The sequence below is a fragment of the Scyliorhinus torazame genome, chromosome 15, assembly GCF_047496885.1.
Source record: "Scyliorhinus torazame isolate Kashiwa2021f chromosome 15, sScyTor2.1, whole genome shotgun sequence".
Lineage (NCBI taxonomy): Eukaryota > Metazoa > Chordata > Chondrichthyes > Carcharhiniformes > Scyliorhinidae > Scyliorhinus > Scyliorhinus torazame.
This window is the reverse complement of record NC_092721.1, coordinates 78,538,941-78,555,117: the sequence shown is the minus strand read 5'-3', so window position 1 is coordinate 78,555,117 and position 16,177 is coordinate 78,538,941. Positions and strand designations below refer to the sequence as shown.

The 16,177-nt window shown below is 46.2% G+C and overlaps 1 protein-coding gene across 1 annotated transcript in view; it reads left to right on the top strand.

The window, feature by feature from the left end:
- LOC140391630 (protein diaphanous homolog 3-like) overlaps positions 1 to 16,177 on the top strand; it is an 837,607-nt gene that overhangs the window by 540,496 nt on the left and 280,934 nt on the right. Inside the window, exon 21 of the mRNA XM_072476316.1 lies at positions 8,069 to 8,308. Coding sequence (XP_072332417.1) covers positions 8,069 to 8,308 — 240 coding nt within the window. The remainder of the gene's footprint in view (positions 1 to 8,068; positions 8,309 to 16,177) is intronic.

Sequence of the window (16,177 nt, the reverse complement as noted above, 5' to 3'; positions counted from 1 at the left end):
CACAAATACAGAAATGCTAATTAATCTTCAGTTTATACCTTATCCTAATACACAATACAAATATAAATTGCTTAAACTGTGTCTAATTCTAACAGTGCAAAAACGTGATCAAGTTCTGGCACTGAACAACTACATCAAAAATGGCTTCCAAAAGAATGTGAAGACTGGCATAGTGCTACTGTACCTCACAGCTGCCTATGATACAGTGTTGCACACTGTCCTTGCAAACATCACTTCCCCCATACATCTGTCAACTGATGAAAACCCACAAGCTGGTTGAAACTATCCAAGCTGCAGCTCACCACTCCATGATGAACTGTTCAACCACCTACTCCCCACCTTCCATCTCTAAGCCCATATGGATCACCCTTTGTGAGCTAGATCTACCAACAGACATCCTTTGATCAAGGATTAGGAAACATGAGAAGTCACTAACCAGATCCTTGTGACAAACTCCATCTGTCAAATGACAATCTTTGAACAGTGGTGCTTGCTAAATCAGTTCAGGACAGGCCAGGGCACCTGTGCAGCCAACTTCTACCACTGGGGCCTCAGTACAAACCCTAATGCAATTGTGGAAAGGCACAAACAATGGTGAAGATTACCGAGGCCAAGTGGCAGAATAATGGCTTTGGGGACTTGCATTCAATAAATAAATAAAATTTCAATTTAAAGTGGAAACCAGTTTTTTTTAGAGAAAGGAAGAAATGGTTTCTCAGCACATCATCAGGATATACCAAAATGCTTAAAATATCCAAATTGGATATTTTACTTCATCATTCAGTTTGAGTTATTTTCATGCTGCAAACTGATGGAAATGCAAATTGGTAACTTTGTACTGATATTATGCACATGAAAAACAAACTAGTGCAGGAGTAGGTATTTTAGCCCCTTGAGCCTGCTCTGCCATTCAATAACATCGTGGCTGATCTGATTGTGGCCTCTGTTTTACCTATCACTGAAAACCTTAGATTCTTAACGAACAAGGGAGTCAATCTACCTCTGCCTTAAAAAAATATACATTTGACTCTGCTTCCGCCATTCTTTGAAGACGAGTATTCCAAAGATTCAGGATCTTGCGTGGGAGACCCCTTATTTTTAAACTCTGTCCCCATTTCTAATATCTCCCACAAGGGGAAACATCCTTTCAGCATCCACCCTGTCACCTCTGCTCTGGATCATATAAGTTTCAGTAAATCGCCTCTCAATCGTCTAAACTTCAATATATTTCAGTCCAGCGTGTCCAACTGTTCTTCAGAAAATAACAACCCTCCGAATCCCAGCTATCAGTCGAGTGAACCGCATTCTTGAAAAAGGAGTCCAAGATTGTACACAGTCCTCTAGATGTGTAGTCTCACCAGCGTCTTATACAACTGTAGCAAAACATCCCTACTTTTATATTTCATTCCCCTTGCAGTAAATAACAGCATTCCCTTTGTCTTTGAATCACTTGCTCTATCTGCAAACATTTCCTAATTCATGTATTCGGACTCGTCAGAGTTCTGCAATCTCTTGCCATTTAAATAATATGCTGCTTTTCTAGTCTTCCTTCCAAAGTGGACAATTTCACATTTTCCCAGAGCATAAGCACAATTTAGTTTTTAAAAAAAATCAGATTTCTTTTAAGCACCGGAAACGATCCCACTATTTAAGGCACTTTGTTGCTATTTTGGCCCCCATCAGGGAACGTCCCTCCTGACGCCACACTCTTTACACCCCACCCCCCCTCTCCCCGATGTCCCAACTCACCTATAAGGGGGTCCTTGGGCCCTCTGAGTTCCATGGGCAGGGTACCCCCAGGCCGATCCCGGTGTGGGTAAAATGCCATCTTGGCACCCTGGCACTGCTAGCCTGGCAGTGCCACCTGGGCATTGGCACTGCCAGGGTGGCACCAACAGTACCAGGCTGCCAGCCTGGCCAGAGGACAACTACCCGGGGGCCTCCGTTTGCCTGGAAGACCCCCCCCCCCCCCCCCCATCCCCATCCCCACGTGCTGTTCCACCTGGTCCCCGTTAGTTGTGGGTAGCAAGCCTAAACAGCCCCCAGTTGTGGTCTCCTTGGCGAGGACGGTAGATGTCAGGTGGCCATTCAATCCGGTGTACACATAGTTAAGTGGCCTGTTAAGCTCACTTAACTTTGCAAGTCTGGACCCCGTTCTATCAGAGCTACCGGCCACGTCCAGTGACTCCACCTCCACAGCTTTCTGGGGTAAAGAATTCGAAAGATTCACCACTCATTCAGAAAACAATTATTCCTTCACAACTTATCTTGGTCTTTTTGCATACCCTTGGCCTCGATTCTCTATTCTGGTGGCTATGTGCTCCCACCAGGGAGGAATCAGGATTCTGCTGGCCCTAGGAGCGGTGCCCAGTTGCAAGACTGGATCCGGGAAGCCAGGGAGCGGGGTTGGCGAGCAAGGCCCAGAAAATGCAAATGTCAAAGTGGCCCAAAGAGCGGAAGAACTGGAGAGCTGTGCCCAGGCAGGGTGGAGTGTGTGTGTGTGTGTGTGGGGGGGGGGGGGGGGGGGGGATTGAGAGTGGTGGGGGGGGGGGTGCGATTGAGAGTAGGGGGAGGGGAACTGGGGAGTGTTACAGGAGGGGAGGTGGATAGTGTCAGGGAGGGGAGATAGAGAGTGCAGGGGGAGGGGAGATGGAGAGTGTGGGGAGGGGAGATGGGGAGTGTAGGGGGAGGGGAGATGGAGAGTGTGGGGAGGGGAGATGGAGAGTGTAGGGGATGGGGAGATGGAGAGTAGGGAAAGGGGAAATGGAGAGTGCAGAGGAAGGAGAGATGGAGAGTGTAGGGGGAGGGGAGATGGAGAGTGTAGGGAAAGGGGAAATGGAGAGTGCAGAGGAAGGAGAGATGGAGAGTGTAGGGGATGGGGAGATGGAGAGTGTAGGGGAGGGGAGGTGGATAGTGTGGGGGAGGGGGGTGGAGAGTGTAGGGGGAGGGGAGACGGAGAGTGTAGGGAAAGGGGAAATGGAGAGTGCAGAGGAAGGGGAGACGGAGAGTGTAGGGGGAGGGGAGATGGAGAGTGTAGGGGGAGGGGAGATGGAGAGTGTAGCGGAGGGGAGGTGGATAGTGTGGGGGAGGGGAGGTGCAGAGTGTAGGGGAGGAGAGATGGAGAGTGTAGGGGGAGGGGAGATGGAGAGTGTAGGGGGAGGGGAGATGGAGAGTGTAGGGGGAGGGGAGATGGAGAGTGTAGGGGAGGGGAGGTGCAGAGTGTAGGGGAAGAGAGTTGGAGAGTGTAGGGGGAGGGGAGATGGAGAGTGTAGGGGAGGGGAGGTGGATAGTGTGGGGGAGGGGAGATGGAGAGTGTGGGGAGGGGAGATGGAGAGTGTAGGGGGAGCGGAGATGGAGAGTGTAGGGGGAGGGGAGATGGAGAGTGTTGGGAAAGGGGAAATGGAGAGTGCAGAGGAAGGAGAGATGGAGAGTGTAGGGGGAGGGGAGCTGGAGAGTGTAGGGGGAGGGAGATGGAGAGTGTGGGGGAGGAGAGATGGAAAGTGTCGGTGGAGGGAGAAGTAGAGTGTAGGGGGAGGGGAGATGGAGGGTGTAGGGGGTGGAGATGGAGAGTGTAGGGGTGGAGAGATGGAGAGTGTCGGTGGGGGAAGAAGTAGAGTGTAGGGGAGGGGAGATGGAGGGTGTAGGTGGGAGAGAAGTAGAGTGTAGGGGGAGGGGAGCTGGAGAGCGTAGGGGAGATGGAGAGTGTAGGGGCTGGCGAGTGTTATGGGCAAGGTGTTTTCAGAACCCCAAAATGTATCATGGAGTTCAACCAACCTCTCCCTTTAATGGATTGTTGCTTTTGAAGCACAGGGCTTGTTCCCCAGGTGTGACATTACAATTATAGACACGTGGTTTTTAACACAAAACAATGTTTATTCCATGAACTCAAATTAACCTATTAAATAAACATTGGATCCCTTAACACCCCTTACTTCAAAGATAACCCCGAAAATAATACAACACTAGATAATCATAGATCATAGAATTTACAGTGCAGAAGGAGGCCATTCGGCCCATCGAGTCTGCACTGGCTCTTGGAAAGAGCACCGTACCCAAGGTCAACACCTCCACCCTATCCCCATAACCCAGTAACCCCACCCAACACTGAGGGTAATTTTTGACACGAAGGGCAATTTATCATGGCCGATCCACCTAACCTGCACATCTTTGGACTGTGGGAGGAAACCGGAGCACCCGGAGGAAACCCACACACACACGGGGAGGATGTGCAGACTCCGCACAGACAGTGACCCAAGCTGGAATCGAACCTGGGACCCTGGAGCTGTGAAGCAATTGTGCTATCCACAATGCTACCGTGCAATCCCTCAAAATGTTCCTTCAAACATCCAAAAAGCTTCAAACCTTCAAAACAGTAACACACCGGGTCACAGAATATATATATTTTCTGTTTGATGGCAGAGATATATCAGCTTGGTTGACTTCAGCTCCAGCACCTTGCTTTTCTTCCTGCAGCTCTATGGCAACACACAGACACACACAAGCTGCTTTTTTACACTGAAACCAAAAGCAGAAGTGAGCTCAGCTCCCCCTCTGACATCACTTCAGTAATATGATCATCTCCATTCCTTAAAGGTACATTGCTTAAACATCCATTTCTTAAAGGTACTCTCACATGACAAGAGTGTAGGGGGAGGGGTGATGGAGAGTGTAGGGGTGGAGAGTGTAGCGGAAGGTGAGGTGGAGAGTGTAGGGGGAGGGGAGATGGAGAGTGTAGGGGGAGGGGAGATGGAGAGTCATGGGGGAGGGAAGATGGAGAGTGTAGGGGACGGGAGGTGGAGAGTGTAGGGGGAGGGGAGATGGAGAGTGTAGGGGGTGGAGATGGAGAGTGTAGGGGGAGGGGAGATGGAGAGTGTAGGGGGAGGGGAGACGGAGAGTGCAGCGGGAAGGGAGATGGAGAGTGTAGGGAGGGTAGATGGAGAGTGTAGGGGGAGGGGAGATGGAGAGTAGCGGGAGGGGAGATGGAGAGTGGAGCGGGAGGCGAGATGGAGAGTTTGCGATTGGGGAGATGGTGAGTGTGTGGTGGGGTGGGGAAGAGATGGTGATTGTGGGGTGTGTCGCTGGGGTGAGAGCGCTTTGGGGAGTGAGGCCATGTGAGTCAATGAGTGTAGAGGTGATGGACAAGAGCGGGGGCAGAATGGGTCCTCAAGTCTGGCTGACTTCCAGTCTTGGGATTCTCATTGTCCCTCACCCACATATGCCATCATGCACTCTGATCCACTGAGGGTTGCTGATTGAGTGCTCTGAGCTTTGGAATTAGCCGCAAACACACTCTCTCACCCTGTTCCACTCTAACATTCAACTTTATGAGTCATCGCTTTTTTGTTCAGCAAGTTCTTTCTCTTCCAACCTCAGGTTTTCTTTTGAAATTCATGTTTAATATTGTGCCAAACTTTATCATTCCAAAATTTGCTAATAAGCAAACATTTTTGAAAGGTGACCCCCCCACCCGCCACATGGAAAGGTTGGACATGCCTTGATTAGACTATTTTATTGTTTCTTAATTCCACCGATGCCAGAACTGAATTACTTGCATGTTATATTAAAACATATGAAAGTTACAATCGCAGACATTGCATAAATAATTTTGTTTCTGGATAGAAGTGCTCAACATGTTAAAACAAAACTATTCTTCACATTGTTCTTTATTTTGGATAGCAGGTTCTGGTATTAATTCTGCTGTTGCCATTTACAAATTCTCTAGACTTGCCTTTGCTTCTTTATTTATCCCATTACCACCCCGTTTATCATCATGCCTCCATTTAATTTTGCCTACTTTCCACCTGAGCATGGACCACCTTCCTTCGCTGCTTACTCCCCTCCCCATTCTTTCTCTGCCTGTGTACTTGCATAAAACCTGGTACATCTGTAAAGTTTTCCAGTTCTGGAAGGCCACTCATATTAAACACGATGGGCGGGATTCTCCGACCCCCCCGCCGGATGGGAGAATCGCCGGGAGTCGGCGTGAATCCCGCCCCCGCCGTCCTCCCAATTCTCCCGCCCCCCCAAAAACCAGCGTGGCGTGAGTCACGGCGCCCGCCTCGGAGAATGGCGGGGCTGACCGAATTCTCCGGCCCACGATGGGCCAAAGTTCCGCCCGTTCTATGCCGGTCCCGCCGGCGTAAATTAGAGTTGGTCCCTTACTGGCGGAACCTGACAGCGCGGGCGGGCTCCGGGTTTCTTGGGGGGGTCGCGGGGGGATCTGGCCCCGGGAGGTGCCCCCATGGTGGCCTGGCCCGCGATCGGGGCCCACCGATCCACGGGCGGGCCTGTGCCGTGGGGGCACTCTATTCCTACGCGCTGGCCGTGTAGGCCTCTGCAATGGTCGGCGCGAAGGTAAACCCCCCAGTGCATGTGCGGGGATGATGTCAGCAGACGCTCCCGCGCATGCGCGGACCCGCGGCGGCCGGCGGAGTCCCTTCGGCCCCGGCTGGCGCGCCGCCAAAGGCCTTCCACGCTGGCCGGCGGGGCGCAAACCACTCCGGCGCCATCCTCGCCCCTGAAGGTGCGGGGGATTCCACACCTTTGGGGTGGCCCGACGCTGGAGTGGTTCCTGCCACTCCACTGCGCCGTTTCGGCCCGCCCTGCCGATTCCCGGAGAACCCCGCCCATAGTCCTTATTAGAATACAGAATTGATCAGTAACATCTAACTACACTCACCTACTGCTAATCACACTTACTGGTATAACTTTAATCTAACCTTCTCACAATAACTGCACTGATGACCTCGCTCTAGCTGTCTCCTGCTTAATCCTCCTTTAAAGTCTAGCATGACTGCCTTAAAGAGCACTCTCTGCAGCTCCCTCTAGTGGCTACTCATGGTACTACATTATTCCTTGTAATGCTGTTAGTTATGATAATACCACAGTTATGTGCTATAAAAATGAGGAAATGCTGAATGTCCAAAGCATACTCACTGACCTTTTGGTTTTGAGTCAGGTGACCAATGCTGTGTTCAAATTGGGTGCTGGCCCTGAACTGTCCCCAGCTCTGGTTTATCCCAAGTTGGACAATGATTGGCCAGAGGATGGATTTGTGATCCAATCAAGGAGGTTGGGTGGCCTCTTGAATGTAGGAGAGGCCCTCCAGCTCAGACAGCAAACCCACCTGCCTTTAACTAAGAGAGAGAATGCCTCCACCTTAAAGTGCCTTCTCTACAACTTCTAATGGTTTTGACTTTCGAAATTGACTGACCGCTGCTATGACCAGGCAGGTGGGGAGGACCTTATAACAGTCGAGTGCACTGCTATCTAGGTCTGCTGCTGGGAGGAAGTCTTGAGGAAGCTTGCACGCTTGTGTGCCACATTGTGACCGTAGGCTGATGGGAAAATTCAATCAGCCTCTGACAATTGGTCCTAATTGACCATTCGCTTATCTCAAAAGGCAGTTAGGCAGCCTTTGTGATCCCAATCCCACCTCCAGGAGGTTTTCGCACCCCCCCCCCCCACCATAATAGGGAGAAAGTACATCTTTTTGCTTTTCTCTCTCGTTGGATGCCATCAGACTTATCAAGGATTTCCAGCATTCTCTTTTTTTCAGATTTCCACTTATCTTACATTGATTTAATAACTGTTTGCATTGGTTTATTTGACCTTCTATCTTTTCTTGGCAAAGTTAGCACAATTGAAGTTTTGGTCCCAAACATTTCCTGATTTGAAATAATTGGCTTTAATTTCTTTACTTCTGTGTTAGTGATGTCTTGTTTACTTGCATTCAGTCACAATTTAATGCCACACTAAGCAATATCTTTGTAACCCAGATGGTTTACCACATTGATTGCTTTGCTACTCTGGGTCAGAAGCACATATTATTTTAGTGTATTGGCTGACTGGATTGATCTTTGATAGAACTGTACTTTTTATTACTTACACACTAGTTATTGTAAAAGAAACATTATTAGCAACCACAAATAGAATTTCAATTGCTTGTCCATTTTTCTCATACTTTATAAGATATCTAACCAACATCAATAAATCATTGTTGATTTCATTAATTTACTTGCTACCAAAATGAGACTGAAGCTTACATTTGTTTTCTTCTCCCTATCAGATGAGCAGCATCAAGAAGCTGCGTCCACGACTGAATGCTATTCTGTTCAAGCTGCAATTTGAGGAACAGGTGAATAACATCAGACCTGATATTATGACTGTTACCACCGCCTGTGAGGAGTTAAAGAAGAGTAAAAGATTTGGAAACCTACTGGAGCTGGTGTTGCTCATAGGAAACTACATGAATGCTGGGTCTCGAAATGCTCAAACATATGGCTTCAACATCAACTTCCTATGCAAGGTGAGTCCATGTCTCTAAGATTCAGTCAGAACCACTGAGATGAAAAATATTTTTTTTCAATGCAATGGTATACAGATTTATCAGGATTAAAAAGTTATAATTACAATTCATACATTCACCAAATATAGCTCGTGAAACAAAACATAATGCAAAATTAGCTGCAGCAGGAGATCTGACATCATGGCCAGTAAAGACTTTTCCCCGCATCCTTCAGTACAAAAATGTTTGCGACATACCTTTCTGGGCAACAGGGCGTCTGAGACCTTGGTGAACAGTGAAACAAAAAATGTATCTCCTTAACCAATGATATGATAGGATTAGAAAATAAGAGAGACTTGAGAGTGAGGGTGAAACCATTGTCAACTAAAGAAGACAGAAAGATTTGATTAAGAAAAAGAAAAAAGGGACTGGAAGGTAAAATAGGAATATAATTGTAAAACTTGCACGTTTTTAAAATCTCCAAAAACAATTCATTACCTGAAGGAATGAAAATTCATACTGGGCCAGAGAGTTTGATTTGCATTGGGTAATAGTGATCATGTAGTTAAAAGGGTACATAATTAATTAATGGATGTAACATTCTGCGGTGAATATTAATAGTCAGCTAATGCCTAAATGCAACATGTACATGTCACCGGGGAGGTTAAATGTGAAATGTAACAGCAGAACTCTGGCAAATCATCTAGCAACCTCATGTGATTCACAATTTGAGGTCTTTCTTCCTTATGATCATACATTTGAATTAGGAGCTGAAGTCGACCATTCGGCCTTTCGAGCTCAGTCTGCCATTTAATAAAGATGATAGCTGATCTTATTATGGCCTCAACTCCACTTGCCTATACCCTTTTACTCCCTTGTCAATCACAAATCTACCTAAACTCATACTTAAACGGAGTCCCTGATCATGCACTCGGATCCTGCACGAACTAACTGGCGGGTGTGTTCGCGGACATCTTCAACCTCTCCCTACTCCGTTCCAAGGTTACCACCTGCTTCAAGAAGACCACCACTATACCGGTGCCAAAGAAGAGCCAGGCAACGTGCCTCAACGACTACAGTCCGGTGACCTTGACATCGATCATTAAGTGCTTCGAGAAGTTGGTCATGAGACACACCAACTCCATACTCCTAGAATACCTTGTTCTACTGCTACTCGCATGCCACAACAACCGGTCCATAGCAGACACTATCTCCCTGGCCCTGTATTCATCCTACATCTTGACTCCTACGTCAGACACCTGTTCATTGACTACAGCTCCACCTTCAACACCATAATCCCAGCCAAGCTCATTCAAAACTCCAAAACCTAGGACTTGGCTCCTCCTTTTGCAACTGGATCCTCGACTTCCTGACCCATAGAACACAATCAGTAAGGATAAACAACTCCTTGTGGATTTGGATTTGTTTATTGTCACGTGTACCGAGGTACAGTGAAAAGTATTTTTCTTTGAGCAGCTCAAAACAGATCATTAAGTACATGAAAAGAAAAAGAAAATACATAATAGGGCAACATAAGGTACACAATGTAAATACATAGACATCCTCTACAATATTCCTCAATACCAGGGTCCTGCAGGGCTGCATACTTACTCCCCTACTATACTCCCTATACACAGACGACCGTGTGACAAAATGTGGCTCCAACTAGTTGACTGATGACATGATAGTAGTGGGTCAGATCTCGAACAACGATGAGTCACAGACCATAAGGGAAATAAAGAACCTAGTGGCATGGTATAATGACAACAATCTCTCCCTCAGTGTCAGCAAAACTAAGGAGCTGGTCATTGATTTCAGGAAACAAAATATCATGTACTTCATGTCTGCTTCAATTGTGCCAAGGTGGAGATGGTTGACAGCTTCAAATTCCTAGGTAGTGCACTTCACCAACAATCTGCCCTGGTCCACCCACAAGGATACTATGACCAAGAAAGCACATCAGCGCCTATATTTCCTCAGGAAGCTAAGAGGAAATTAGGCATGTCCGCATTGACTCTGACCAATTTTTGCAGATGCACCATAGAAAGCATCCGATCTGGCTGCATCACAGCCTGGTATAGCAATTGCTCAGCTCAAAACCGTAAGAAACTACTGAGTTGTGAACACAGCCCAGTCCATCACGCGAACCCGTCTCCCATCCATTGCCTCTGTCTACACCTCCCGCTGCCTTGGGAAAGCGGGCAGCATAATCAAAGATCCCTCCCACTCAGGTTATTCTCTCTTTCAACCTCCTCCATCGGGCAGGAGATGCAAAAGTTTGAGAACAAGCGCTAACAGATTCTTTTCCATTGTTACCAGACTCCTGAATGGCCCTTTTATGAACTGAACTGATCTTTCCACACATCTTCTCTACTGAGTAGTACTACACTCTGAATGCTTCACCCGATGTCTGTGTCTATGTATATACATTGTTTACCTATCTTATGTCCTATGTTTTTTTCATGTATGGAACAATCTGTCTGGACTGTACGCAGAACAATACTTTTCATTGTACCTTGGTACACGTGATAATAAATCCAAATTGAAATTCAATGACCCTGCCTTCAATGCTCTCTGGGAGAGAGTTCCACACACTCAAAGCCCTCAGAGAAAAAGTTTCTCCTCATATCCGTCTCAAATGGAATACTCTTTAGTTTAAGCTAATGGAATAGCCCTTATTTTGAGCTCCGTCTTATTTATAGACTCTCCCAAAAGGGAAACATCCTTTCAGCATCCATGCTGTCAAGTCCCCACAGGATCTTGTATGTTTTAACAAAATTGTCTCTCATTCTTCTGAACTCCAGTGGATACATGTCCAACCTTTCTTCATTGGATAACCCCCTCTTTCCAGGAATTAATTGCTGAACCTTCTCTGAACTGCTTCTAATGCAATTACATCCTTTCTTAAATAAGGATTCCAAAACAGTAGATGGCAGTACTTTAGATGTGATCTCACCAGTATATTGTTATGGGCGAGGCGTTTTCAGAACCCCAAAATGTATCATGGAGTTCAACCAACCTCTCCCTTTAATGGATTTGTTGCTTTTCCAAACACAAGGCTTTTTCCCTCGGTGTGGGATTACAATTATGGACACGTGGGTTTTTAAACACAAAACACATTTTAGTCCATGAACTCAACTTAACATCTTAAATAAACATGGGATCTCTTAACACCCCTCACTTCAAAGATAACTCAGAAAATCTTGCAACAGTAAATAATTCCTTAAAATGTTCCTTCAAACTTCCAAGAGACTTAACACCTTTAAACACAATCACATCAGGTTAAAGGCTTTACTTTAAATCACCCAAATGATCCAGAGATAGTCTTTCATGGCAGGAATCCAGCTCACTGCAAAACACAGACACACACACCCAGCTCTTTTCCAAACCAGAACTTCTCAAGCTGCTGTCTCAAACTGGCTTTCTCCTTTTAATCAGCTCACAGCAAAAGAGCCAGGCACTTTTAAACTGCTCTCAGCAAAACCAGCCAGGCACTTTTTAAAACTGAAACTAAAAACCTGCAAAATGGCTGACCTAAATGCCCTAACTTGGCAATGGAAGATGATGATTGCAGGGTTCTGTTCAATATCCCGCAGAGACAAGGAAGAGGATAGAATAGATGGAGCAAGCAACATTGGCTTTTTCATGCCAATCAGGCAGTGAGGACGTGAAGAAAGGGCCATCACAGTCAGGTAGGGTAAAGGAAGTACCTCATCCTGAGGAACATGGCCCAGTAGGTTCCTTCAACACTCAGAAGCTGAGGCGGAGAGACTAATTACGTAGAGATATTTGACATGACCAAGGGTGTACTAAAAGTGCTTCTCATGCCTCCAGATAAGCGAGAAACACAGTGCTTTAGATGCCTTTGCTTGCCAAGGTATGTGTTGGCTTACATCTGCCACATACATCCGAATTAACTGAAACTGCAGGGACTGGGAAGCCATCCATTGCCAGTGGCTCTCAAGGTGACCACTGCACATAACACTTTTGCAAATGGCTTGTTCTAGGGCTCCCAAATGGCTTGTTGTCTGGCTCCTCTGGGGACCTCTGCGGAATATCACAATCCTCTGCTCATGAATGCATCTGAAAAATTACTGACCCCCTATTTTGCCCTCAATTACGTCCAGTTCTCCTTGGATGATGACAGCCAGGCTTTCAGAGCAGTGGGATTTGCGGATTTGCTGTGACCTCTAGATTAGCACAGGTGCAGGATGCCCCTGATTGAGCTCATGTAGCTTTAAGAGCTCCCTGGCAGCAGCCTCGACATTTCACCAGCAGTAAAAGCTTCAACGCTCTCAATGTGCAGATGATCTGTAACCACCAGAAGCAGATTTTGAAGGCCTCTGCTAGATACCTTGGGTACTTGCATGACTCTTGCATCTTGAGTCATTCACATGTGCCGTAAATGCTTGAGGACCTCAGCACTTCCAGAGTTGGCTCATTGGTGACAAAGGCAAAATATGGGATTAATGACACCCGTTCAGAGGCCAGAAGGTGCTTCAGAGAGTACAATGAGGCTCATTCTGCAACTTGCTCCTTGATTGAACAAGCTATTGGCACATTAAAGATGCGTTTCAGGTTCTAGACTGGTCAGGTGGCACTCTCCAATACTCTCCCCAAATTATTTCCCACATCATAGTGGCTTCATACGCTCGATAGAACCTGGCGTACCAAAGGCAGGGTGAGTTGCCAATTGGAGAGATGGAAGAGCTGCACGTTACATCCAATGAGGAGGTTATCAATAGGGATGAGCTTGACAATGGCAAGAAAGTTGAGGCCTCCGAAGAAGAGGCCATGGCAGAGGCTGGTTGCAGACATGCCCTGAAATCATCAAAATACAAGGTTCCAGCGTGACAGTCCCCTGTGCCCTCCATGCAAACTCAACATTAACACCTTCTTTCCTGTCTTCAGTATCTCAACAAAGAACATCAATCTCTGAATGAGTAGTTACAATCTTGCATGACAATGGCCTCATCTTTGGAAGATCTAGGCAGCCTCTGGGGCATGCTGCTGTTCTGTTATGGGATAAGAACTTCACCGGCATTCACTGTTGAAAAATTAGACATGGTGCAGTCTTTTCGAGCATCACAGCAGCATTTCACTGCCTGTGGCAACCTTCAAGGGGCAGGAGCCGCTTGGCAAAGCTCAGCACACTCATGGCAGTAGGCCTGGAACGTTGCAGGGCACTTCAAGGAGGACAATCATCAATAGCTGGTTCTCTCTTTAATGTCTGAGGTCAGCTCTGAATCTGGACTGCAGCATCTCTTCACTGGCCATCCCTCATGCACGAATAATGTTCTGGCCTCATCCTAATACAGAGATCCCCAGCATAAAATTGTTCTTTAGAACGCAGTGATCTGTCACAGTCATGGAGGTAGGCCTGCGAGTCAGGTCGTCTATACGTGCACAGAAAGAGCTTCAGTAGCACCATCGTGACCTCGTTGACAAGCACTCATGTTAGGAAAGTAAAGGTAGTTTTAAGCGATTTATATTTGTATTGGGGAATATTAGAAATAAGGTATAGTTCTAAGTGGGTTTAATTTAATTTTTCTGTGCCTGGAAGGGTAAAACCTATAGTTAGGTTTATGTTGGACAAATATGTTTGTATGTGTGGGGGCTGGTTAGAAACTGTGATTCTATTATACTTAGAGAGGGCTGTGGCGTGAAGAATAAATAAAAGGCATAAGCTTGTGGGACTATGTTAAGCCACAAAAGCCAGACCTTCAAGAGCCTAGACATAGCTCTGTTCTTCCACAGTCATTGCTGTCTTGTTGACGTTTCAAGAGTCATCAAATGCTAGCTAGGTCCATTGATCTGCATCATGCAGGTGGTGAATGGAAGAAAGGGGTGATATCTAGCTATTCACGCATTCACAACGTCACATTACAGGCTGCCATGAGCACTTAAGATCTTTGACTGTTACTTGAAATGTTACCCACGCTTCGACTTACATGGAGGATATAGAAAGCTGCACCATTAAATTGACTCCAATGTGGGTCACTATTACAACCTACAAGACGCACATTGACCAGTCTTCAGTGCAACAGCATCAGGAGAATAAAGTAAACTGTAAAACCAGCATGAGGCCACATATATGATCCTCTGGCGCAAGTTCAAGATAGGTATTGCCCAACCACCATGTTGTTAAAGCAAGAGGCTTTGCTCATGTCGCAGCTGTGGACGAAAAGGCGACTCACTAAAATGAGATTGCACAAGACACGATGGACCTGAAGGACACAATGGAATATATGTGAGGAGAGGAAGGCACCAGTTTCACTTGTCTGACTTTGGAACATTGCATCAGATAGAAGAGCCATTCACTCAATGAGAATGTTAGAGGAAACATAATATTTGTACAGATGTGCAAAGTACATATAGTTAGCGAACACCAGTGTCACCTTTATATGTTCTCAAACTGTCCGAAATTTCTTAGCATACCACTGCACCTAGTCACTTCCCCAACATCTGCAGCAGAGGTGGAGGCAGCCCTTTGACTGATATATCCTGTTTTCCATGATTACCATGGTGGACATCCTCTGGACGGCAGAGAACTGGAGGGCCCCAGCCTGCTTTGGATCTTCTGCTGTTGAATAGATGTACCCTCCTCGGTCTGAGGAGCTGGAGTTGCTGGGTGACAGACAGAAAAGGCAAGGTCTCTGAACTGGTGGAAGTGTGGGTGAATGCAGTGACAGCTCTCCGGTGGGTCTGCAGGATCCTCATCCAAGGTGGTTTGGGAACTGCGGCTGACAGGCTAGCTGACGGTTTTCCTCCTTTTGTTGCTGATGCCAGTAATAGAAAGAAGAGAAAATTAGTAATTGGCTGGATAGTCACCAAGTTTAAAAGACACTCAATTTCAGCAGATGGGTGAAGACGAATAGATGGGGCTTCACTAGAATGTTGGGGGGTGCCAATATCGCCTTCACTGCAGGCACGATCCTAATGTTCACCAGTCAATTCTGCCACCTTCACCTTGTAGATCTGAGATCCCTTCCTGTTGTTATGGTTGATAATTTCTTGCATTAATATCGATTAACAGTGCATGATGGATGCCACAGCAGATGATAAGCATGCCTGCCTTCTGTATTTGCTGAAAACAGCAAATGTGGGAAATGCTCAACACGCCTGGCACCATCTATAGCGAAGTAAGCGAGCTAACATATCAGGCTCTGACCTTTCATCAGAACTGAGAGAAGATAAATGTAATAGGTATTGAGTTTGTGAAAGGGGGAAGGTGGGAAGAAGAACAGAAAGGTGGGTCTGTGTAAGGGCAGAAAGGATGGAATCACAAAACGTTTCATGGTGCAATGCTGAAGTGATTGACAATTGCACAAGTAAAGATGTATCTTGAAGATGATAACTACCATCTGAACACAAAGTTAAAGGAATTAAGAAAGAAATTAGAGAACAAAAACAAGCCAGCAAAAAAAACATAAAATTGGGTACAGAGAAAGGTCTGAAATTGGGGATCTAGTCGGTCAGCAGTTTAGTGGGAATAGAGGCGTGTATGGCCAGCAAAGTGAAAATAAAGATGCGTACAACAAAAATATGAGCTGAGATCCTAAGATCATGTTATGTATAATGTGTTAAGATCTAATGTCCCGAAAGACATGCTTGTTAGGTAATTTGGACATTTTAAATTCTGTGTACCCCAACAGGCGCCGATTTTCACAGCAACTTCATTGTAGTGTTAATGTAAGCCTACTTGTGACACTAATAAAGATTGTTATTTAATTCATTCCTACCCTGAGTTGGATGTTTGTCAGGAAACCAAATTGTGAAATAAATTTTTATAACTACATTTAGTGCAGGAGGATGAAACACAAAGTTACCTCACAGCTTTACAATTTCAGCATCTGATAAAAATATGGTCATACAAAGGCCAGGGAAATA